The sequence below is a fragment of the Bombina bombina genome, chromosome 4, assembly GCF_027579735.1.
Source record: "Bombina bombina isolate aBomBom1 chromosome 4, aBomBom1.pri, whole genome shotgun sequence".
NCBI classification, from domain to species: Eukaryota; Metazoa; Chordata; class Amphibia; order Anura; family Bombinatoridae; genus Bombina; species Bombina bombina.
This window is the reverse complement of record NC_069502.1, coordinates 315,365,449-315,391,613: the sequence shown is the minus strand read 5'-3', so window position 1 is coordinate 315,391,613 and position 26,165 is coordinate 315,365,449. Positions and strand designations below refer to the sequence as shown.

At 40.1% G+C, this 26,165-nt stretch overlaps 1 protein-coding gene across 2 annotated transcripts in view; it reads right to left on the bottom strand.

The window, feature by feature from the left end:
• Nucleotides 1-2,579: 2,579 nt before the first annotated feature.
• TSC22D2 (TSC22 domain family member 2) overlaps nucleotides 2,580-26,165 on the bottom strand; it is a 95,375-nt gene continuing 71,789 nt past the window's right edge. For both annotated transcript variants that reach the window (XM_053710033.1, XM_053710034.1), the window contains one exon: nucleotides 2,580-5,199. In XM_053710033.1, coding sequence (XP_053566008.1) covers nucleotides 4,927-5,199 — 273 coding nt within the window. In that variant the 3' untranslated portion in view covers nucleotides 2,580-4,926. The remainder of the gene's footprint in view (nucleotides 5,200-26,165) is intronic.

Sequence of the window (26,165 nt, the reverse complement as noted above, 5' to 3'; positions counted from 1 at the left end):
GAACACACTTTATTACTGCAAATGTGAAAAAGTATGAAGGAATTGTTCAAAATTCACCAAAATTTCACCACAGTGTCTTAAAGCCTTAAAAGTATTGCACACCAAATTTGAAAGCTTTAACTCTTAAAATAACGGAACCGGAGCCGTTTTTATATTTAACCCCTATACAGTCCCTGGTATCTGCTTTGCTGAGACCCAACCAAGCCCAAAGGGGAATACGATACCAAATGACGCCTTCAGAAAGCCTTTTCTATGTATCAGAGCTCCTCACACATGCATCTGCATGTCATGCTTCCCAAAAACAAGTGCGCAATAGAGGCGCGAAAATGAGGCTCTGCCTATGATTAGGGAAAGCCCCTAGAGAATAAGGTGTCCAATACAGTGCCTGCCGGTTATTTTACATAATTCCCAAGAATAAAATAATTCCTCAAAGCTATGAAGTATTAAAAATGCTTATATATCAATCGTTTTAGCCCAGAAAATGTCTACCAGTCTTAAAAGCCCTTGTGAAGCCCTTTATTCTTATGTAATAAAAATGGCTTACCGGATCCCATAGGGAAAATGACAGCTTCCAGCATTACATCGTCTTGTTAGAAATGTGTCATACCTCAAGCAGCAAAAGTCTGCTCACTGTTTCCCCCAACTGAAGTTAATTCCTCTCAACAGTCCTGTGTGGAAACAGCCATCGATTTTAGTAACGGTTGCTAAAATCATTTTCCTCTTACAAACAGAAATCTTCATCACTTTTCTGTTTCAGAGTAAATAGTACATACCAGCACTATTTTAAAATAACAAACTTTTGATTGAAGAATAAAAACTACATTTAAACACCAAAAAACTCTAAGCCATCTCCGTGGAGATGTTGCCTGTACAACGGCAAAGAGAATGACTGGGGAAGGCGGAGCCTAGGAGGGATCATGTGACCAGCTTTGCTGGGCTCTTTGCCATTTCCTGTTGGGGAAGAGAATATCCCACAAGTAAGGATGACGCCGTGGACCGGACACACCTATGTTGGAGAAATATAAATATGGACAAAAGTAGTACAAACAAAAACGGCACCTGACCCCTGCGGACTAGAACATTTCCTTTGCCACACGGTCGGGAATGCGGAAATGGAGAACGAAACGTAACCACGCCCGAACACATGGTAAACCATAAAGTCCAAAAAAGTGCAGCCAACCAAAAGGCTGCGTCACTTCCAAAGGCCTCAATGTTCCAAACCACGAGCCCATAAACATCACACATAAGCAGGTTCAATTACATAAACATGATTACAAACCCCCCTGTTCAATAACCTCCCTCAGGAGATATTAACCCTCGATTCCAAGATACTACAAGAGACTCACTGAGACCCTTATGATAAGTTAGACCCGCAAGGAACACATTCACATTACAGTATATTGATGATAAAGTAAAATGAAACAATCTTACCGGAATCTACGCCGTGGAAGAGGAACATGGCCTTTCAAGTGTGACGAACAGTGACATCGCCTCCGCCATGGACTTGAGAGAAGAAAGCAGGCAGCAGAGTGAAGTTAGACAACGCAGATTGCTTGAGGAGCTGTTAACATGAGTTGAGATGGTTTCTCAGAAAGACTCTCCCTGCATCTCCGGACTCTAACTTTCATCCAAGCCCTAACTGAGAGACTGACAAGACTACATAAAAACTCCTGCCCCATGCTTAAGAGTACTACCCTCCATAAGAGACAAAAAAAAAAAAAAATTCTGACACTTCTCTGCCAACCTTCTGGGACGAAAGGCAAAGAATGACTGGGGGATAAGAAGAGTGGGAGGAATGTTTAAGCCTTTTGCTGGGTTGTCTTTGCCTCCTCCTCGTGGCCAGGTTCTTATTTCCTAAAAGTAATGAATGCAGCTGTGAACGCTTTCCATTTAAGAAGAAAACTATATATATATATATATATATATATAAAATTAAAGTGTCATTTGAGCATTAAAGGGACATTAAACACTTTGAGATGGTAATATAAAATTATAACTCATATATGTAGAAAAAACTTTGCAATATACTTTCATCATTTATTTTGTCCCCTTTTCCTGTAATTCCATTGTGAAATTGTGAGCATTTTAGTTCCTGTTAGAAATGGAAGTGCAGAACACATATTCCACACAGCCATTGGCTGCTTACCCTAGTGACCCATTTATAACTGTCCCTAATTGGCCACAGCAGAGAAGGTAACCTAAGTTACAACATGGCAGCTCCCATTGTTTTATAGACAACAAAACTTTACACTTATATTGTCAATATTTAACCAGCTAATGAAACTTTAAAAAATACATCTACATGTTATTTTAAGACTAATCTTTTCTTTGAATGCATCATTTTACATAGCATTTATTTAGTGTTTAATGTCCCTTTAAGAGAAAATATGAAATTTTAATGTAAGGGACTATTTCTAATCAACACAAAGTTTAAATTTATGTCTCCAGTAAGCCTCAACAATCAGCTACCAAAATATCAATTACCCCAATTATGTTTATTTTACTTTGGGTAACAAAAAGCCCCACAATTGCACTAAAATGCAGCAAGAGCAGTTTGAACATATTCTACAGGCAAATAATTCAACAAAATGGGAATTTAATTTCAGAAAAGGTGTTAAAATATATATATATAATCTTTACAATAAGTTCTAACAGACTTGTGTTAGTATACACAAAATGATTCTCTCGCAAATCTATTTATGAAATGTACATTTTTTTAATTTAAATACTCGTTATACACTGTACTTAATCTGCATGTTGCATTTATTAAATACATTAAAATCTGCAATGTAACAAAAAACTTTTCTGCATACGAAATTCATAACACCATGTAATGAACAAAGGATGGCTCACTTCATTTTGTTTGCTTTTGTGTGTGTTGTAACTAGTGTATATATATATATATTTATTTTTTTACACTAGTTTATCTCCACCAACACCAGCTGTTTGCTCCGTTTATTTGACGTAGTTCACAGATTACATATTACAATAAGAGTGCTGGACAAAAAAAACATGAGGTACCAAAGTGGTTCAGAGACTATAAATCATGCAGATCATGCTAAACAGCAAAAAGAAAATGTGAATGAGAGAACACTAAATAAAAATACAGAAAATGTGCATAACAGAATAAAAAAAAAAAAATTACACAGCTTTGCTTCTTTGGTTACAAAGTAGGTTGAACAATTTCACAGTTTTCTTTTACATCCCACCCTAAAAAAATTATAACATAAAATGTCTAAAAAGCATAGAATCATGGCAAACTTTCTCTCTTACAGTCGCAAAGAAAAGAACAAAGTTTTCTTCATCAAAATAGCTAATCTATCATTTATTTTAGAATCAGAACTGTTGCTTTGCTGTACAGGTGCATTATGGTTGCATACTTACACTGTTTACAAAATTTACATTCAGACTGGGTCTTAACTATTTTAAAAAATAAATACCAAAAGTAAAACAGCGGTTAGTGTTAGATTATATGCCAGGATAGGTTTGCACAGTTATTGCCTAAACATTTAACCTACTAAATGAAATCCTGTCTATTTTGTCTTATTTAGCGATACTTACATTTATTTTCAAGAAAAAAAATAAAAAAAATAAAGAAACTTTGTGACATTGTTCATACACATGAAAATAGCAGCCCTGTAATAAATAAAAACAACTATAAATGAAACTAAGAGGCAAATGTTATTTATACTTTAAGTACGGTGGCTCTCAAATACAATGAATAGTTTTTACCTAGTACTGACATAACATGGCTCAGAGTATCCAAGGGTGACATAACCTTGGGAGAGCCACCACAAGATCAGAACCTTTTGCTCTGTGCTAAAGAGCAGATGTTCCTAGTTTAAAGCAGCATTTTATGTTAAAGACTATAAATGGGAGGGGTGGTATTAAGTAAAAGACTTATACGTGCTAGTGATCAAGTTCCAAATACACTTTAAACAACCCACTGTGCTGTCTGAGGAAGCAGAAAGGCCTATTTAGCTTTAAAAGCCTTTTGTCTTTCATAATTCAATTTGGAGGAAAAGTACTAAAAAGCTATTCAATAGCAATTGTATAGCATACAAAAATATTGTATCATCATTGTTAGAGGAACGTATATATAGAAAGTGGCCGGCTGGTATATTACTTAAGATAGCCAATATGGTGATTCGGCCACAGCTGCCTGCAAACTCTACTACAACAAGCAGCTTTGAAGCATACATAAATGATTAACAAAGAACACTCTGTATGCTTCAGATTCAGGCAACTGGAAAAGAAAAAACTACAGATGAGCAGTAGAACTTAAGCTGCAAATTCTAATTTAAGCCTTCAATCAGAGCCAGAACCCTTTAATACAAGTGGGCTAAAGCAGATGAAACACTCAAAATTGGAATATTTTTGCATGCGATCACATCTGTATTTATTAATAAGTACAATATTAAACAGTATGATTAGGCAATAACCTAATACAACATACATATATCATGCAATTAAATGATATTCTGATAAGCATCATATTTATGATGAAAAAAGATTTTTCAAAACACAAAATGCTGCTTTAACCTACTCAAGTAACAGAAGAGTTTTGTGCTGTAAATCCCCTGATACTCAACAGGTTAACATCTTCAATGTAAGTGGTCAGTATCTAACATATAGACGAAACCACTGCGCACAATGCAATAGGTATCACTCCTCTCTCGCATTGAGAGAGGTCTGGGAGAATGATTGTCTAATACTGAAAAGGCCAAACACACAAATGAAGCATGGCTATTTGCTTTCATTTTTTTTCTCATTTTCGGTTTGTTGATTTTTTTTGTCTTTTTTTTTTTTTTTTTTTTTTTTTACAGTTTTTGAAGTGAAAAACAGCAGTGGCACACAAGGACAGATTGATTTCTTTTTTTGTTTTTCTTTTTTTGCGGAACAAAGCCAGAAAGCAGTGCCTATTCTTTATGCTGAGGAGACATTCGGTTGTTGCGGGGGTAGTGCTGTCTGTGAAGCAGTGAGGGTAGCAGTAGTCACAGGAGGCTGTTGCTGCTGCTGGCAAGTACTTAGACTAACTTGGGTTGAAAGTTGAGACAACTGATCACTGTTGGAAAGAGATTTTAACAGTGCATTCTCGCGTTCAAGCGTAGAGTTTTTTTCAATTAATTCCTTTATTTGTTCCTTTAGGACTTCCACTTCTTCTCTCACAGCATACATCAAATGGCTTTTTACCAGGTCCTAGTAGGAGGAAAAAAAAAGGAAACTTAAATAAGGAAAATACATTTTTGGAAGTAATGTTACTATTTCTTTCATCAGGCTATTACGTGAAAGTAATTCCAGGGCTCTCTGAGAAATCAATGGAATGGCATGCAACGTGTACAATTATGGGGGCAATTATGTATGCATCTATACTGCTCTTATGTTTTAAATGTTTGTTAATAGTTAAATGTTTAGAAATGCCAAGCAGCTCCTGTTACGTATACACTACTGTATAAACAGCAAACACATGCTAATTCCTGGTATAGCTAGGGCCATTTCAGGACTTTGACCACAGCTACAGTTTCATAAAATTTTACTCTACCAAGAAAACTGCATGACTACAATGTTGAATGTAAAATACAAGCTGTGAAATTTTGTGTGAAGGAACAAAAAGCAATTATACAATTCCTGTAAAGTAGGTTTGTATTTAAAATCAGATTAAAAAGATTTTTGAATTTGACAAGGCATTCTGGTATTATATAACATTTTGTAAATAGATACAGGGCATCTATTATACACGGTATGGCGCTGATGTCCTCTGTGTGTGTGTACGTATGTGTGTGTGTGTACGTGTGTGTACGTGTGTGTGTGTACGTATGTGTGTGTGTATGTATATGTATATATATATATATATATATATATATATATATATATATATATATATATATATATATATATATATATATATCAAAATTTATGTTTACCTGATAAATTTATTTATTTCTAGAATCGGTGAGTCCACAGAATCAATTACTGTTGGGAATATCACTTCTGGCCAGCAGGAGGCGGCAAAGAGCACCACAGCAAAGCTGTTAAGTATCACTTCCCTTCCCACAACCCCCAGTCATTTGACCGAAGGAAAGGGACAGAAAGGAAATAACACAAGGTGTAGAGGTGCCTGAGATTTAGATAAAAACAAAAAAACAACTGTCTGAAATTAAGGGTGGGCCGTGGACTCCCCGTGTCTAGAAATAAATACATTTATCAGGTAAGCATAAATTTTCTTATCTTTCTTAAGACACGGTGAGTCCACGGAATCGTCCATTACTGTTGGGAATCAATACCCAAGCTAGAGGACACAGATGATTAGGGAGGGACAAGACAGGTAACCTAAACAGAAGGCACCACACCACTTGCAAAACCTTCTCCCAAAAGAAGCCTCAGCCGAGGCAAAAGTATAAAATTTATAAAACTTTGAAAAAGTGTACAAAGACCAGGTTGCAGCCTTGCAAATCTGTTGTACAGAGGCCTTATTCTTGAAAGCCCAAGAAGAAGAAACAGCCCTAGTAGAATGATCTGTGATTCTCTCAGGAGGCTGCTGTCCAGCAGTCTCATATGCCAAACGAATAATACTTCTCAACCAAAGAGAAAGGGAAGAGGCAGTAGCTTTCTGACCCTTGCATTTCCCAGAAACACACACAAACAATGCTGAAGACTGGCGAAAACCTTTGGTCGCCTGCAAATAAAAATTAAGAGCATGCACAACATCCAGGTTGTGTAACAAACGTTCCTTATGAGGATTAGGACAAAGAGAAGAAACCACAATTTCCTGGTTAATATTTCTGTCTGAAACAACCTTAGGAAGAAAACCAAACTTGGTACATAGAACTGCCTTATCTGCATGAAATATGAGATAAGGAGAATCACACTGCAAAGCTGAGAGTTCAGAAACCCTCCGGGCAGAAGAAATGGCAGTAAGAAACAAAACCTTCCAAGGTAGCAACTTAATATCTATGGAATGCATAGGCTCAAACGGAGCCCGTTGAAAAACTTTGAGAACAAGGTTAAGGCTCCAAGGTGGAGCAACAGATTTAAACACTGGTCTGATTCTAACCAAGGTCTGACAAAAAGATTGTACATCTGGCACGTCCGCCAGATACTTATGCAACAAAATAGATTGTGCAGAAATCTGGGCCTTCAGGGTACTGACAGATAACCCCCTTCTCCAAGCCTTCCTGGAGAAAGGACAGAATTCTTAGAATCCTGATCCTACTCCAAGAATATCCCTAAGACTCACACCAATAAAGATATTTACGCCATATCTTGTGGTAAATCTTTCTAGTGACCGGCTTACGAGCTTGAATCATGGTCTCAATGACCGACTCGGAAAAGCCAAGCTTAGCTAGAATGAAGTGTTCAATCTCCAAGCAGTCAGCTTCAGAGAAACAAGATTTGGATGAAGAAAGGGCCCCTGAAGTAGAAGTTCCTTCCTCAGAGGTAGTCTCCACGGAGGTAGAGACGACATTTCCACTAGATCTGCATACTAGATCCTGCGATACCACGCAAGAGCTATTAGAATCACCAACGCTCTCTCCTGCTTTATCCGAGCAATGACTAGTGGAAGGAGAGCAAACTGAGGAAACAGATATACCAACCTGAAGTTCCAAGGAACTGCCAGAGCACCTATCAGAAAGGCCCAAGGATCCCTTGACCTCAAACCGTACTTTGGAAGCTTGGCGTTCTGATGAGACGCCATCAGGTCCAATTCCGGTAATCCCCATCTAATTGTTAACCTGGCGAACACTTCCGAATGAAGTTCCCACTCCCCGGGATGAAAAGTCTGTCTGCTCAGAAAATCTGCTTCCCAATTGTTCACTCCTGGGATGTGGATGGCAGATAGATGAAGGATTCTCGCCACTTCCTTCATGGCTAAGGAACTCTGTGTTCCCTCCAAATTCCAGAATGTTTATGTGGAGAGTTGATTCCTCTTGAGACCAAAGTCCCTGCGCGCCTTCAACGAGACCCAGACCGCTCCGCAGCCCATCAGGCTGGCGTCCGTGGTCACAATCACCCAAGAGGGTCTCTCAAGAACATCTGTCCCAGGGGACATGCTTTAAGACAGCCACCACGGCAGTCTCTTGTCGACTGATCCAGAACTATCCTCAGAGAGGTCTGCATAATCGCCGTTCCATTGACTGAGCATGCATAACTGAAGTGCTCTCATATGGAACCGAGCAAAGGGAACTATGTCCATTGAAGCCATCATCAAAGAGGCCCCCTGAATTAAACGATGATGGTCTAACCACCAAGTCGGAGAGAGAGTTGAATGTTGGGATTTCAGTATATCAATTGTGATATCTGAGAATAATCCCTGCACCATTGATTCAGCATACAAAGCTGCAGAGGTCTCATATGAAAACGAACAAAGGGGATCTCGTCTGATGCTGCAGTCATGAGACCTAAAACTTCCATGCACATAGCCACTGAAGGGAATGATTGAGACTGAAGGTTTCGACAAGCTGAAACCAATTTCATTAGTCTCTTGTCTGCTAAGGACAGAGTCATGGACACAAACTATCTGGAAACCTAAAATGGTGACCCTTGTATAAGGAATCAAGAAACTCTTTGGTAAATTGATCCTTCAACCATGTCTTTGAAGAAACAACACTAGTTGATTTGTGTGAGATTCGGCTAAATGTAAAGACTGAGCTAGTACCAAGATATCTTTCAAATAAGGACACACTGCAATACCCTGTTTTCCGATTAGATAGAAGGGCACCGAGAACCTTCGAAAAGATATTTGGAGCTGTTGCTAGGCCAAATGGAAGAGCGACAAATTGGTAATGCTTGTCTGGAAAAGAGAATCTCAGAAACTGATAGTGGTCTGGTTGAATCGGAATGTGAAGATATGCATCCTGTAAGTCTATCGTGGACATATAATGACCTTGCTAAACAAAAAGGCAAAATAGTCCTCATAGTCACCATCTTGAAAGTTTGGACTTTCACAAAACGATTCAAAAACTTCAGATCCAGAACTGGCCTGAATTAATTTTCTTTCTTTGGGACAAAGAATAGATTTGAATAAAACCCCAGACCCTGTTCCTGAAAGGGAACTGGTATTATTACCCCTGAAAGCTATTGATCTGAAACACTTCAGAAAAGCCTGAGCCTCACCGGATTTGCTGGAACTTGAGAGAGAAAGAATCTTCTCACAGGAGGTCTTACTCTGAAACCTATTCGATACCCATGAGAGACAATACTCTAAATCCACTGATTTTGAACAGAATCTGACCAAATGTTTTGGAATAATTTCAATCTGCCCCCCACCAGCTGAACTGGATCAAGGACCGCACCTTCAAGCAGACTTTGGGGCTGGCTTTGGTTTCTTAAAAGACTTAGATTTATTCCAACTTGAAGAAGGTTTCCAATTGGAACCAGCGTCTTTAGGGGAAGGATTGGTTTTCTGTTCCTTGTTCTGATGAAAAGAACGAAAACGATTAGAAGCTTTAGATTTACCCTTAGATCTTTTATCCTGAGAAAAAAAAACTCCCTTCCCCCCAGTGATAGTTGAAATAATTGAATCCAACTGAGAACCAAATAAATTGTTACCATGGAAAGAAAGAGATAGTAATCTAGACTTGGATACCATGTCAACATTCCAAGATTTGAGCCATAAAGCTCTTCTAGCTAAAATAGCTAAATACATAGATTTAACATAAATTTTGATGATATCAAAAATAGCATCACAGATAAAATGATTAGCATGTTGAAGCAAACGAACAATGCTAGACAAATCAGGATCTGTTTCCTTATAGCACTCCTAGGTCTGTAAATGAATTAAATCTAACTGGATGATACAAATTATTCCCTAAGGAATAAGTGGAAGGGGAGAAAACAGATTACAATTAAAATATAACTTTTATTGGGTTTACGTTAAAAATAGGAATACACTTAAAATCACTCTTAAGCACCGATTTTCCTGATGTCAGCAAATTAGTATAAGTCAAGGTTATTGCTCCTAGTACTTAGGTGTTGATTGTGGGCTGGAATAGGTGCTGCTATATACTTGTATCAGGGGACCTGATATACCAATTTATTGAAGTCCAAAGATACTAATTCTTATGTGAGAATTAAGTATATGATATATTCTTTATATCTCAATAGTGATATATCTTAGCGTAGCCTGATTTAGATTAAATACTGGATATATAATTTTTAATATTTCTGCTTGTTGCCAAGGTGGAATTATATATACCCAATTGATTATTGGATTCTAAATAGAATCTCTTGACTCCGCTTTAGAGTATTAGCAGTTGCCTACCTCCGGATTGAAGAGTAGGTTGTTCCCTCCATTATAACAAAAGCTAACCTTCATATATGTTTTTAAATTGTATCTGAATAATTGAGCTACAATTTTATCTTTATTGAGACAATGTATATTATTGTTGTACTTAATAGACTTATGTGTGTTGGTTTCTCTGCGATTGTGAATGACATTCGTTGCTGTTTGGTGTACTTAAACAATAATTTCAAAGATTATATTCTTTAATCTTTGCACTTAAACTGTATGTGCTTCCGACTTGTGAATCATACACAGTTTGTATATTATGAATGAACTTCGGTAAGATTTATCTGCTCACAGTTTCTTTAATATCAGTTTAAATAGCTCTCTGTGATGCGGTAGTAGATAACCTTATATGTCGCAACTTTGGAGCTTATCTGATTCTATCATCACAGAATGATTAAATACCCATCTGGATAACTCATAATATACTAGTGATTAAATAATATAGTTTCTTAGTATAATGGAACGTATCTGTTCTCAGTGACAACAAAGTTTAAACAGATAGATGTACAAGCATTCCGCTTATTTTGTGAGTCTCTAAAATTGTAACCTAATGTTCATATCAATTTCACACTTGCAGTAAATTATACTTAATCTGTGTACATTTCACTTTGCATACAGACAGGATTGCCCCGGAAATAGGTTTGTGCACTGTTTTGTTGTATAAGCTGTATTAACGGCAAAAATTATGCATACGTGATCAAGCTGCACATACTCATCTAGTCCAAAGCTAATATGATAGTACTCTAAATATATTTTGTGCACCTAAGTTATGTAAAACACAGTTATCTTACAACAAGCGGTATCATGGATGTGGATGTATACCAAATACAGCTCGAAATGAATTAAATTATTAGGCAGTAGCGCCAAACAAAGTTCTATTGTTAAGTCTTTATATATTTTGCAAATTTAAGTTAGCTCATATAGGAGAGATAGTACTTGCAATAATATTCAGTACCAGCACCATATATTCAACACCTGATTAGATCTGAGCGTTCATTTTCAAGTGAAACCGTGGCTGACTACAGTAATTTGCGGTAGCTTAAGGCTGTCTAAAAACACAGGAGCTCCTAGGACTCCTCACCATTGCCCTATCGTCCCTAACATGTTTCGCAACTAACCGTTGCTTTTTCAAAGCAACGGTTAGTTGCGAAACATGTTAGGGACGATAGGGCAATGGTGAGGAGTCCTAGGAGCTCCTGTGTTTTTAGACAGCCTTAAGCTACCGCAAATTACTGTAGTCAGCCACGGTTTCCAATGGTGAGGAGTCCTAGGAGCTCCTGTGTTTTTAGACAGCCTTAAGCTACCGCAAATTACTGTAGTCAGCCACGGTTTCACTTGAAAATGAACGCTATAAGTGTATACTTTCTCTTTCTTTGCTAAATACGGTTTTATACACAGCACCCACATCCTGACAAATTATTAAATAAGTGTAGGAATAAGGTCATATACGCTAGTAGTGCCATTGGTTTCCTTTCAAATCTCGAGGATCTGTTTCCTGTTGCGCTAAGCTATCCAACCAAAAGTTTGATGCAGCTGCAACATCAGCCATAGCAATGGCAGGCCTGAGAAGATAGCCAGAATATAAATAAGCTTTCCTTAGATAAGATTCAAGTTTCCTAGCTAAAGGATCTTTAAAAGTACTGTTTTTCCATAGGAATAGTAGTACGTTTGGCAAGTGTAGAAATAGCCCCATCAACTCTAATCTAGCCGCTGGCAAAGGGTACAACCTTTTAAACCCAGAAGGAATGAAAGTACCACCAGGCTTAATCCATTCCTATAAACAGAATTTAAGCTTTTACTAGTTATGATAGCAAGAGGACTAGCCTCCTCAATATCCAAAGTAACCAACACTTCTTTTAACAAGGAACGAATATACTCAATCTTGACAAGATAAGTAGATTTGTCAGTGTCAATGTCTCAGGCAGGATCCTCTGAATCAGAGAGATCCTCATCAGAGGAGGATATTTCAGTAAGTTGTCGGTCATTAGAAATTTCATAAATTTTATGAGAAGTTTTAAAAAGAACTTTTACGTTTATTAGAAGGCGGAATAGCAGACAAAGCCTTTTGTATCGCATCAGCAATATAATTTTTCATATCAACAGGGATATCATGTACATTAGATGTTGAAGGAACAGAAACTGTACTAGTACTGATGGAAACGTTTTCTGCGTGCAAAAGCTTATCATGACAACTGTTACATACTACAGCTGGAGATATATAATCTCAGCTACCGTACAAAGGATACACTTAGCTTTGGTAGAACTGTGATCAGGCAGCAGAGTTCCAACAGTTGCTTCTGAGACAGGATCAGATTGAGACATCTTGAAAAATGTAAAAGAAAAAACAACATTAAAGCAAAATTTACAATTTCCTTATATGGCAGTTCAGGAATGGGAAAAAATGCAAACAGCATAGCCCTCTGAACATAGAAGGAAAGAGGCATATAGGAAGTGGGGTGAAAAATAAATTAATTTTTTTGGCGCCAAGTATGACGCACAAAGCAAAAGTTGGAAAAAAAATTGTTGGCGCCAAGTTTTCGCGCCAAGAACAACAGCATTTTGCACCCTCGCGAGCCTTATTTTGCCCACGAAATTAAAAGAAAAAACAGTCAATTTGAAAAAAAGGACTATACCCCAGGTAAGACAAATAACTTCCCAAACTGAAACCGACAGTCTGCAAAAACAGAATTTATGTTTACCTGATAAATTACTTTCTCCAACGGTGTGTCCGGTCCACGGCGTCATCCTTACTTGTGGGATATTCTCTTCCCCAACAGGAAATGGCAAAGAGCCCAGCAAAGCTGGTCACATGATCCCTCCTAGGCTCCGCCTTCCCCAGTCATTCGACCGACGTAAAGGAGGAATATTTGCATAGGAGAAACCATATGATACCGTGGTGACTGTAGTTAAAGAAAATAAATTATCAGACCTGATTAAAAAACCAGGGCGGGCCGTGGACCGGACACACCGTTGGAGAAAGTAATTTATCAGGTAAACATAAATTCTGTTTTCTCCAACATAGGTGTGTCCGGTCCACGGCGTCATCCTTACTTGTGGGAACCAATACCAAAGCTTTAGGACACGGATGAAGGGAGGGAGCAAATCAGGTCACCTAAATGGAAGGCACCACGGCTTGCAAAACCTTTCTCCCAAAAATAGCCTCAGAAGAAGCAAAAGTATCAAACTTGTAAAATTTGGTAAAAGTGTGCAGTGAAGACCAAGTCGCTGCCTTACATATCTGATCAACAGAAGCCTCGTTCTTGAAGGCCCATGTGGAAGCCACAGCCCTAGTGGAATGAGCTGTGATTCTTTCAGGAGGCTGCCGTCCGGCAGTCTCATAAGCCAATCTGATGATGCTTTTAATCCAAAAAGAGAGAGAGGTAGAAGTTGCTTTTTGAACTCTCCTTTTACCAGAATAAACAACAAACAAGGAAGATGTTTGTCTAAAATCCTTTGTAGCATCTAAATAGAATTTTAGAGCGCGAACAACATCCAAATTGTGCAACAAACGTTCCTTCTTTGAAACTGGATTCGGACACAAAGAAGGCACGACTATCTCCTGGTTAATGTTTTTGTTAGAAACAACTTTCGGAAGAAAACCAGGTTTAGTACGTAAAACCACCTTATCTGCATGGAACACCAGATAAGGAGGAGAACACTGCAGAGCAGATAATTCTGAAACTCTTCTAGCAGAAGAAATTGCAACCAAAAACAAAACTTTCCAAGATAATAACTTAATATCAACGGAATGTAAGGGTTCAAACGGAACCCCCTGAAGAACTGAAAGAACTAAATTGAGACTCCAAGGAGGAGTCAAAGGTTTGTAAACAGGCTTGATTCTAACCAGAGCCTGAACAAAGGCTTGAACATCTGGCACAGCTGCCAGCTTTTTGTGAAGTAACACAGACAAGGCAGAAATCTGTCCCTTCAAGGAACTTGCAGATAATCCTTTCTCCAATCCTTCTTGAAGAAAGGATAGAATCTTAGGAATTTTTACCTTGTCCCAAGGGAATCCTTTAGATTCACACCAACAGATATATTTTTTCCATATTTTGTGGTAAATTTTTCTAGTTACAGGCTTTCTGGCCTGAACAAGAGTATCAATAACAGAATCTGAGAACCCTCGCTTTGATAAGATCAAGCGTTCAATCTCCAAGCAGTCAGTTGGAGTGAGACCAGATTCGGATGTTCGAACGGACCTTGAACAAGAAGGTCTCGTCTCAAAGGTAGCTTCCATGGTGGAGCCGATGACATATTCACCAGGTCTGCATACCAAGTCCTGCGTGGCCACGCAGGAGCTATCAAGATCACCGATGCCCTCTCCTGATTGATCCTGGCTACCAGCCTGGGGATGAGAGGAAACGGCGGGAATACATAAGCTAGTTTGAAGGTCCAAGGTGCTACTAGTGCATCTACTAGAGTCGCCTTGGGATCCCTGGATCTGGACCCGTAGCAAGGAACCTTGAAGTTCTGACGAGAGGCCATCAGATCCATGTCTGGAATGCCCCACAGTTGAGTAATTTGGGCAAAGATTTCCGGATGGAGTTCCCACTCCCCCGGATGTAATGTCTGACGACTCAGAAAATCCGCTTCCCAATTTTCCACTCCTGGGATGTGGATTGCAGACAAGTGGCAGGAGTGAATCTCCGCCCATTGAATGATTTTGGTCACTTCTTCCATCGCCAGGGAACTCCTTGTTCCCCCCTGATGGTTGATGTACGCAACAGTCGTCATGTTGTCTGATTGAAACCTTATGAACTTGGCCTTTGCTAGCTGAGGCCAAGCCTTGAGAGCATTGAGTATCGCTCTCAGTTCCAGAATATTTATCGGTAGAAGAGATTCTTCCCGAGACCAAAGACCCTCTGTATAGTCCCCATTCCATTGACTGAGCATGCACAGTTGTAATGGTCTTAGATGAATGCGCGCAAAAGGAACTATGTCCATTGCCGCTACCATCAAACCTATTACTTCCATGCACTGCGCTATGGAAGGAAGAGGAACGGAATGAAGTATTTGACAAGAGTTTAGAAGTTTTGTTTTTCTGGCCTCTGTCAGAAAAATCCTCATTTCTAAGGAGTCTATTATTGTTCCCAAGAAGGGAACCCTTGTTGACGGAGATAGAGAACTCTTTTCTACGTTCACTTTCCATCCGTGAGATCTGAGAAAGGCCAGGACAATGTCCGTGTGAGCCTTTGCTTGAGGAAGGGACGACGCTTGAATCAGAATGTCGTCCAAGTAAGGTACTACTGCAATGCCCCTTGGTCTTAGCACCGCTAGAAGGGACCCTAGTACCTTTGTGAAAATCCTTGGAGCAGTGGCTAATCCGAACGGAAGTGCCACGAACTGGTAATGCTTGTCCAGGAATGCGAACCTTAGGAACCGATGATGTTCCTTGTGGATAGGAATATGAAGATACGCATCCTTTAAATCCACCGTGGTCATGAATTGACCTTCCTGGATGGAAGGAAGAATTGTTCGAATGGTTTCCATTTTGAACGATGGAACCTTGAGAAACTTGTTTAGGATCTTGAGATCTAAGATTGGTCTGAACGTTCCCTCTTTTTTGGGAACTACGAACAGATTGGAGTAGAACCCCATCCCTTGTTCTCCTAATGGAACAGGATGAATCACTCCCATTTTTAACAGGTCTTCTACACTGTAAGAATGCCTGTTGTTTTTTTTTTTATGTGGTCTGAAGACAATTGAGACCTGTGGAACCTCCCCCTTGGGGGAAGCCCCTTGAATTCCAGAAGATAACCTTGGGAGACTATTTCTAGCGCCCAAGGATCCAGAACATCTCTTGCCCAAGCCTGAGCGAAGAGAGAGAGTCTGCCCCCCACCAGATTCGGTCCCGGATCAGGGGCCAACATCTCATGCGGTCTTGGTAGCAGTGGCAGGTTTCTTGGCCTGCTTTCCCTTGTTCCAGCCTTGCATTGGTCTCCAGGCTGGCTTGGCTTGAGAAGTATTACCCTCTTGCTTAGAGGACGTAGCACTTGGGGCTGGTCCGTTTCTACGAAAGGGACGAAAATTAGGTTTATTTTTGGCCTTGAAAGACCTATCCTGAGGAAGGGCGTGGCCCTTGCCCCCAGTGATATCAGAGATAATCTCTTTCAAGTCAGGGCCAAACAGCGTTTTCCCCTTGAAAGGAATGTTAAGCAATTTGTTCTTGGAAGACGCATCCGCTGACCAAGATTTTAACCAAAGCGCTCTGCGCGCCACAATAGCAAACCCAGAATTTTTCGCCGCTAACCTAGCCAATTGCAAAGTGGCGTCTAGGGTGAAAGAATTAGCCAATTTGAGAGCACGGATTCTGTCCATAATCTCCTCATAAGAAGGAGAATTACTAGTGATCGCCTTTTCTAGCTCATCGAACCAGAAACACGCGGCTGTAGTGACAGGGACAATGCATGAAATTGGTTGTAGAAGGTAACCTTGCTGAACAAACATCTTTTTAAGCAAACCTTCTAATTTTTTATCCATAGGATCTTTGAAAGCACAACTATCTTCTATGGGTATAGTGGTGCGTTTGTTTAGAGTAGAAACCGCCCCCTCGACCTTGGGGACTGTCTGCCATAAGTCCTTTCTGGGGTCGACCATAGGAAACAATTTTTTAAATATGGGGGGAGGGACGAAAGGTATACCGGGCCTTTCCCATTCTTTATTTACAATGTCCGCCACCCGCTTGGGTATAGGAAAAGCTTCGGGGGGCCCCGGGACCTCTAGGAACTTGTCCATTTTACATAGTTTCTCTGGGATGACCAAATTCTCACAATCATCCAGAGTGGATAACACCTCCTTAAGCAGAGCGCGGAGATGTTCCAACTTAAATTTAAATGTAATCACATCAGGTTCAGCTTGTTGAGAAATTTTCCCTGAATCTGAAATTTCTCCCTCAGACAAAACCTCCCTGGCCCCCTCAGACTGGTGTAGGGGCCCTTCAGAAACAATATCATCAGCGTCCTCATGCTCTTCAGTATTTTCTAAAACAGAGCAGTCGCGCTTTCGCTGATAAGTGGGCATTTTGGCTAAAATGTTTTTGATAGAATTATCCATTACAGCCGTTAATTGTTGCATAGTAAGGAGTATTGGCGCGCTAGATGTACTAGGGGCCTCCTGTGTGGGCAAGACTGGTGTAGACGAAGGAGGGGATGATGCAGTACCATGCTTACTCCCCTCACTTGAGGAATCATCTTGGGCATCATTTTCTCTAAATTTTGTGTCACATAAATCACATCTATTTAAATGAGAAGGAACCTTGGCTTCCCCACATTCAGAACACAGTCTATCTGGCAGTTCAGACATGTTAAACAGGCATAAACTTGATAACAAAGTACAAAAAACGTTTTAAAATAAAACCGTTACTGTCACTTTAAATTTTAAACTGAACACACTTTATTACTGCAATTGTGAAAAAGTATGAAGGAATTGTTCAAAATTCACCAAAATTTCACCACAGTGTCTTAAAGCCTTAAAAGTATTGCACACCAAATTTGGAAGCTTTAACCCTTAAAATAACGGAACCGGAGCCGTTTTTATATTTAACCCCTTTACAGTCCCTGGTATCTGCTTTGCTGAGACCCAACCAAGCCCAAAGGGGATTACGATACCAAATGACGCTTCAGAAAGTCTTTTCTATGTATCAGAGCTCCTCACACATGCATCTGCATGTCATGCTTCTCAAAAACAAGTGCGCAATACAGGCGCGAAAATGAGACTCTGCCTATGATTAGGGAAAGCCCCTAGAGAATAAGGTGTCCAATACAGTGCCTGCCGGTTATTTTACAAAATTCCCAAGATTAAAATAATTCCTCAAGGCTATGGAGTATAAAATATGTTTATATATAAATCGATTTAGCCCAGAAAATGTCTACAGTCTTAAAAAGCCCTTGTGAAGCCCTTATTTACTGTCTGTAATAAAAATGGCTTACCGGATCCCATAGGGAAAATGACAGCTTCCAGCATTACATCGTCTTGTTAGAATGTGTCATACCTCAAGCAGCAAAAGTCTGCTCACTGTTCCCCCAACTGAAGTTAATTCCTCTCAACAGTCCTGTGTGGAACAGCCATCGATTTTAGTAACGGTTGCTAAAATCATTTTCCTCTTACAAACAGAAATCTTCATCTCTTTTCTGTTTCAGAGTAAATAGTACATACCAGCACTATTTTAAAATAACAAACTCTTGATTGAATAATAAAAACTACAGTTAAACACTAAAAAACTCTAAGCCATCTCCGTGGAGATGTTGCCTGTACAACGGCAAAGAGAATGACTGGGGAAGGCGGAGCCTAGGAGGGATCATGTGACCAGCTTTGCTGGGCTCTTTGCCATTTCCTGTTGGGGAAGAGAATATCCCACAAGTAAGGATGACGCCGTGGACCGGACACACCTATGTTGGAGAAAGGAAATATACATAGACCTGACTCACGGCAAATATAAATCAAACCATAGCCGAGTGTCTTAAATAAGAAAAAACATACTTACCGAAAGACACCCATCCACATATAGCAGATAGCTAAACCAGTACTGAAAAAGTATCAGCAGAGGCAATAGTATATAAGAGTATATCGTCGATCTGAAAAGGGAGGTAGGAGATGAATCCATACGACCGATAACAGAGAACCTTTGAAAAGATTTCCCGCGAGGAAAACAATAAAATCAATAGGCGATACTCCCTACACATCCCTTTTACAAACACTGTACTCTGAGAGGAATTGGGCTTCAAAATGCTTAGAAGCGCTTATCATAGAAGAAATCATAGCAATCAAGCACAAACTACCGGACCAACTGGACATAAAAAAAGTGCCGCATGTCTGAACTAGGCCTCAAAGACAGAAGGATCTGTACCCAGTCAGGACCAGCCTGAAGCCAAGGGCCCCAGCACTGTCAAGGCCACAGAGTCTCCCCCGAGATGGAGGGATAAAGAACAGTCAGACAGACTCTTGTAAACAATGCAACCACAAATTGTGAGTATCAATTCCAGAGAAGAAAGTTCCCGAAGGAAACATCACACCACAACAAAAAGACCAAATAAACATCATCCTCACTGGATGAAAGTAAAGGATAAGGCAACCAGTAGGCTATCGCCCAGGAAGAACGAACGGACAGACCCGCAGGACTAGCCCAACAGGGGTCCAAGACTTCCAAGCTCAGAACTGGAAAAGGATACACATATAACAAAGACTATAAAGACGCTTACTTCATCCCCTTATGTCAATGCATGGAAGCCAGTCGAAGATTAAGACTGAGAATCCCCAAACCCATTAAGAGTGGGATCCTCCAGCAGCGCCAAAAACGTGCCTTAGAACATGAAGGCGCGCCAATCTATAACGAAAGGCGCAACATACCTCCACCGGGACAAAAGAAAACACCGGCCCCGAAGGTTGACCCCCTGAGGCCTCAGGGGCAGTGGCTCCCCTGGAGGGCTGAACTGGACCAGCTGATCCCAGATAGTTGCTTCGCTTCTGCCATGGACTTGAGAGAAAAAAGCAGGCAGCGAAACTAGTCAACGCTGATTGCTTGTGGAGCAGTTAATATGAGCAGGATGGTTTCGCAGAAAGACTCTCCCTGCATTTCCATACTCTTTCACCCATGCTCTCACTGAGAGGCTGACAGGACTACTTAAAATTCCAGCCTGACGAGCCCCCGTTAACGGAACACGGACAATATCGTGAGCACACTCCCGGGAGGTGCAGATGCGCCAGCGCCAAAGATATGGCCATGCGGAACTGTGTTGTAACCTCAGTGGCGTTTGGGTTACCTGCATGCGCAGTAAGAGTTGGCGGTAGGGAACTCGTCTCATGGGAAATAGAATGCCCAGAGGCGGATGGCTCAGTGGGCACCTGATTCCCTGATCCCGAGGAACAGAGCAGTCTAAAACGGCATTTGGAACATAACTGATGGGCATGCATCACCCAGGCCAATTCATATTCTTCGCAAGAAGTAGAGTCTGAATCAGAGACATCCGTCTCCAAAAAAATCAGAATCCTTCAAAACTGGGACACTGAATAAAAAACGGCACCTTACACACCCTATGGCTGGGGTACTCACCACCTCCAGAGAACCAGACACCAGCAGACTAGGATTTCTCATTCGCCACAAGGTCAGGAATGCGGAAATGGAGTCACAAGGTAAACCGTGCAGTCCATGCAAAAGCACGCCCGACCGTAAAGGCTGCGTCACTAGACCTAGGCCGTTATGTTCCAAAATAGCCATAAGCCGAAGCAAACACTACACAGTAGCAGACAGAATCACATAAACAGGATTATAAACCCCCCTGTTCAATACCCCCCCCCCCAGGAGATATTAACCCTCGATACAAAAAGGAGCCTCACTGAGACCCTATGTTAATGTTATCCCCAAAAGGTTGTAGCCCCTCTCAACAGTTGTATTACAATACATCCATGATGAAAGTAAAATTAAATGATCTTACCGGAATCTACGCCGTGGAACAGAAACATGGCCCTTCAAAGTGTGACAGATAGTTGCGTCGCTTCTGCCATGGACTTGAGAGAAAAAAGCAGGCAGCGAAACTAGTCAACGCTGATTGCTTGTGGAGCTGTTAATAGGAGTCGGGATGGTTTCCCAGAAAGACTCTCCCTGCATCTCCAGACTCTAACTTTCACCCATGCTCTCACTGAAAGGCTGAGAGGACTACTTAAAATTCCAGTCCCATGCCGAAGAGTACTACCCTCCATAAGAGACTATCGAAAATTTCTGACACTTCTCTGCCAACCTCCTGGGATGAAAGGCAAAGAATGACTGGGGGATGAGGGAAGTGGGAGGAGTATTAAAGCCTTTGGCTGGGGTGTCTTTGCATCCTCCTGGTGGCCAGGTTCTGATTTCCCAAAAGTAATGAATGCAGCTGTGGACTCTTTCCATGTATGAAGAAAACCGAGCTCTAGACAGAAACAACTGCATGAAGAACTTTCCTACCAAAAGAAGCTTAAGATGAAGCAAAAACATCAAAATAGTAGAATTTAGTAAAGGTATGCAAGGATGACCAAGCAGCTGCCTTGCAAATTTGCTCCACAGAGGCCTCATTCTTGAATGCCCAGGAAGTGGCTACATAGCAAGTAGCATGAGCTGTGATAAGTTTAGGAGTTTGACCTGCTCCTACATATGCCATATGAATTAATGGTGTAATTTAAGAGGCCAGAGCAACAGAAGATGCCTTCTGCGCTTACCTGAAAAATGAACAAACAAATCAGGAGTCTGTCTGAAATCTATAGTAACCTCAAGATAATATTTCAGTGCCCGGACAAAATCTAAGTTATGAAGAAGTCTCTCAGAAGAATTCTTAGGATTAGGCCAAAGGGAAGGAACCAAGATTTCCCTACTAATATTGTTTGAAGAATAAAAAAAAAAAAAAAAAAAAAAAAAAAAACAGGCAGAAAATCAAAAAGAAGTTCTCATAACAGTCTTATCCTGATCATAAAATAAAGGAGGCTCAGAAGAAAGTGCATACTTACTTCAAAAAGCTTTTAACCTAGTACTGAGAGCATTATCAGTAAAAGGTTCAAGAATACCCAGGAATAAGAAATAAAAGACAAATAAGTGCAAAGAAAGTTCCCTGCACTAAATGTCAGAAAAACAATTTATGCTTACCTGATAAATTAATTTCTTTCATGGAGGTGAGAGTCCACGATCTATTACTCAAGGGAATTACTTTTCTCTACCACTAGGAGGTGGCAAATATTCCCAAACCTCAAGAGCTCTATAAAACCCCTTCCACCTCACACAAACCTTAGAGGCAAGGAAAAGGAATAAGAGCCATAAAAAGGAGTAGGGAGAAAAAAAAAAACATGTGCTCAAAAAAACAACCCTAAGAAAAAAAGAATGGGTGGGGGCTTGGGAACTCTGACCACCATGAAACAAATGAATCAGGAAAGCATAAATTATATTTTCTTCCATAAAAGTGGTGAGAGTCCACAATCAATTACTCATGGGAATTAACACCCAAGCTGTGGCAGTGCATGAGTAATAACAAAGGGAGGGATTTAAAAAACAATTTTTTCATTGAAAAAATAAATCCACAACCCCAAAAGAAATATTTATTTTTACAATGAACTTAAAAATCAGGCATAATCAAACAGACAACTGCCCGAAGGACCTTTCTACCAAAGGCTGCTTTAGAGGAAGCAAAAAAAGTCAAAATTTTGTAAAAGTATGCAAAGAAGATCAAGTAGCAGCCTTGCAACTCTGATCAATTGAAGCCTCATTCTTGAAAGCCCAAGAAGTGGCAACTGACCTAGTAGAATGGGCCGTAATCCGCTGTTGCCGAGGCTGACCTGCCTCCAAATAAGCTCTGTGAATCAAAAGTTTCAACCAAGAGACTAAAGAAGCCTTCTGACCTTTCCTAGGTCCAGAGAAAAAAACAAGTTAGGGCATTGAAATATTATATAGATGCTAACATCCAGAGTGCAAAGATCTTTCAGAAACATTCTTAGGATTAGGACACAAAGAGGGAACAACAATCTCTTTAAAAAGTTGTCTGAAGAAACATTAGGCAAAACAAAATATCCTGAGGATCCCAAACCCCCTGTGCTGACAGAGACCCTCAAATAGCTTTCCAACCTGAAAGATTTGCATCTGTGGTGATCACAGACCAGGGTAGGATGAGCAAAAGAAGCCCCCTGAATAATAAACTGATGATTCAGCCACCAAGTCAGGCATCTACTTCTACAGAAATCTAAGAATATCTTTTGAGATAGCCGAGTAAAATCCCTGCACCATTGACGCAGCATACAAAGTTGAAGAGGCCTCATGTGAAATAGAGCAAATGGAATTGCATCTGAAGCTGCAATCACGAGAAGTAGTACTTCCATACACAGAGCTACTTAAGGGAATGAAAAAGACCAACGGTTCAGACAAGCGGATACCAATTTCATCCATCTACTCTGTTAGAGAAAGACTCATGGACACTGTTTAAACCTTGCAGAAGGATTAAAAGACACCTGGCTTAGACCATTCCCTAGCAATCATGTCAGAGACAGCATAAGGCACAGGGAAAACCTCAGGGAGAATAATAATTTTAATAATAATAATAAAAATAATAAGAGAGGAAATATTAGATTCTACTTCAGATGAGATGAATCTGTGAAAAAAGATCACATACAGAGGGCGTCTCCTAGTGTAATACTGCAGTGATAAAGGGAAGCGTGAGTGTCTTGTGATATGGGTATGCTCACAAAAATGGCAGAACCCAATGTGCTATATAGCACAGGCTGGGAACTCTAAGTGCCCAAGCTAAATGTTCCCAGGTGTAGAGAATATGGCCCAGTAATCCAGGAGTCTGTGTCAGGCGGATCAGATAAGAAAACTGTATCTATAAAAGAATATCTGTTATTTGCATTGTTTTTATATGCTTTGGGAGAATGCGTAATCCTGTTTTAAAATAAAATATACTGAACTTTTGGGAAGCTTGAGCTTGGTTTGATTTGCCTGGTACAGACACTTGGACTACTGGGCCCTTTTCTCTACGCCTTGGATCAGTTAGCTGGGGCACTGAGAGTTCCCAGCCTGCACAATTTAGCACATTGGGTGCTGCCTTTCTTGTGAGTATAACTAAAACACAAGACACACACGCTTCCCTTTACTATCACAGTAATACACTAGGAGGCGCCCTCTGTATGATCTTTTTTCACAGATTCATCTTTTTTGTTTTAGTTGTTTATACTTGATGAGCAGCCGTGACGTTCACCGTGGATTGCACTACCCAGGATTGTACCAATTGCAACTGAAGTTACATCTGACACTGGTCTGTTTTCCGGTCTTCAATTGAACTCAGATAAGAACTTTGTTGGTGTCCGTGACACAAATATTGTGCCTCTTTCTCCTTAACTATATAGTGTTAACCATATATATCTTGTAAACTTTGATCTTATTGTATCTAGTTCATATGATCACCATCTCTTTGTACTATTGCCCCCCTAGAGCTGGACACGCCAGTGTTACCAGCAGTTTTGTATACTTCAGATGAGGAATCCTCACCCCCCGAGGAAACTTTACCATCTGAAGATACAACAGTATTCCTTGGTTCAGAGCACACAGTGTTTGTAGAAGGTAAAATCTGAACGGACCTTTTACGCTTATTTGAAAGCGGGAGAGCAGCCAAAACCTCATTAACCTGTAATGAATAAAGAGTAGGTGCATTAGTATTTTTACAATAAGCACACCTAATAATGGTAGAAAGGCGTTTAGTAGACTCCAATTTTTAGGGTAAATTTAGGGACAGAATTCCGCTGCTCCATTATAGCATTTAGCAAAGCAATGTAATGAACACTAATAAAACCCCTTAAAACAGCTCTTGAGGAAAAGAAACCATATACCCCCTCTTAAGCAGCTTACTGAGACAATGCACGCTAAACTGAGTTGAGCATAGAAGGAAACATTACTGTTGAATGCGTGCCAAACAACAGTATAAATGGCAAAGAGCGTGCCAAAAACACGAAGTGCGCATAACCTGACTGACTACACCTGGTGCGCAAAACTAACCTGTAACTCCTAGAAGGCTAAGGGACGTGTGCCAACCCGATGAGCGCATCCAGACGTGTGTCGACACGTGAAAAACATTTTATTTTTTTGTGTACATCACATGCCACGTCCAAAGCAAGGGGAAGAGGTTAGGATATGTTCTAGGGCCATATATAATTAAATATAATACATAGAAAAACATAATTTATGTAAGAACTTACCTGATAAATTCATTTCTTTCATATTAACAAGAGTCCATGAGCTAGTGACGTATGGGATATACATTCCTACCAGGAGGGGCAAAGTTTCCCAAACCTTAAAATGCCTATAAATACACCCCTCACCACACCCACAAATCAGTTTAACGAATAGCCAAGAAGTGGGGTGATAAGAAAAAGTGCGAAGCATATAAAATAAGGAATTGGAATAATTGTGCTTTATACAAAAAAATCATAACCACCACAAAAAAGGGTGGGCCTCATGGACTCTTGTTAATATGAAAGAAATGAATTTATCAGGTAAGTTCTTACATAAATTATGTTTTCTTTCATGTAATTAACAAGAGTCCATGAGCTAGTGACGTATGGGATAATGACTACCCAAGATGTGGATCTTTCCACACAAGAGTCACTAGAGAGGGAGGGATAAAATAAAGACAGCCAATTCCTGCTGAAAATAATCCACACCCAAAATAAAGTTTAACAAAAAACATAAGCAGAAGATTCAAACTGAAACCGCTGCCTGAAGAACTTTTCTACCAAAAACTGCTTCAGAAGAAGAAAATACATCAAAATGGTAGAATTTAGTAAAAGTATGCAAAGAAGACCAAGTTGCTGCTTTGCAGATCTGGTCAACCGAAGCTGCATTCCTAAACGCCCAGGAAGTAGATACTGACCTAGTAGAATGAGCTGTAATTCTTTGAGGCGGAGTTTTACCCGACTCAACATAGGCAAGATGAATTAAAGATTTCAACCAAGATGCCAAAGAAATGGCAGAAGCTTTCTGGCCTTTCCTAGAACCGGAAAAGATAACAAATAGACTAGAAGTCTTACGGAAAGATTTCGTAGCTTCAACATAATATTTCAAAGCTCTAACAACATCCAAAGAATGCAATGATTTCTCCTTAGAATTCTTAGGATTAGGACATAATGAAGGAACCACAATTTCTCTACTAATGTTGTTGGAATTCACAACTTTAGGTAAAAATTCAAAAGAAGTTCGCAACACCGCCTTATCCTGATGAAAAATCAGAAAAGGAGACTCACATGAAAGAGCAGATAATTCAGAAACTCTTCTAGCAGAAGAGATAGCCAAAAGGAACAAAACTTTCCAAGAAAGTAATTTAATGTCCAATGAATGCATAGGTTCAAACGGAGGAGCTTGAAGAGCTCCCAGAACCAAATT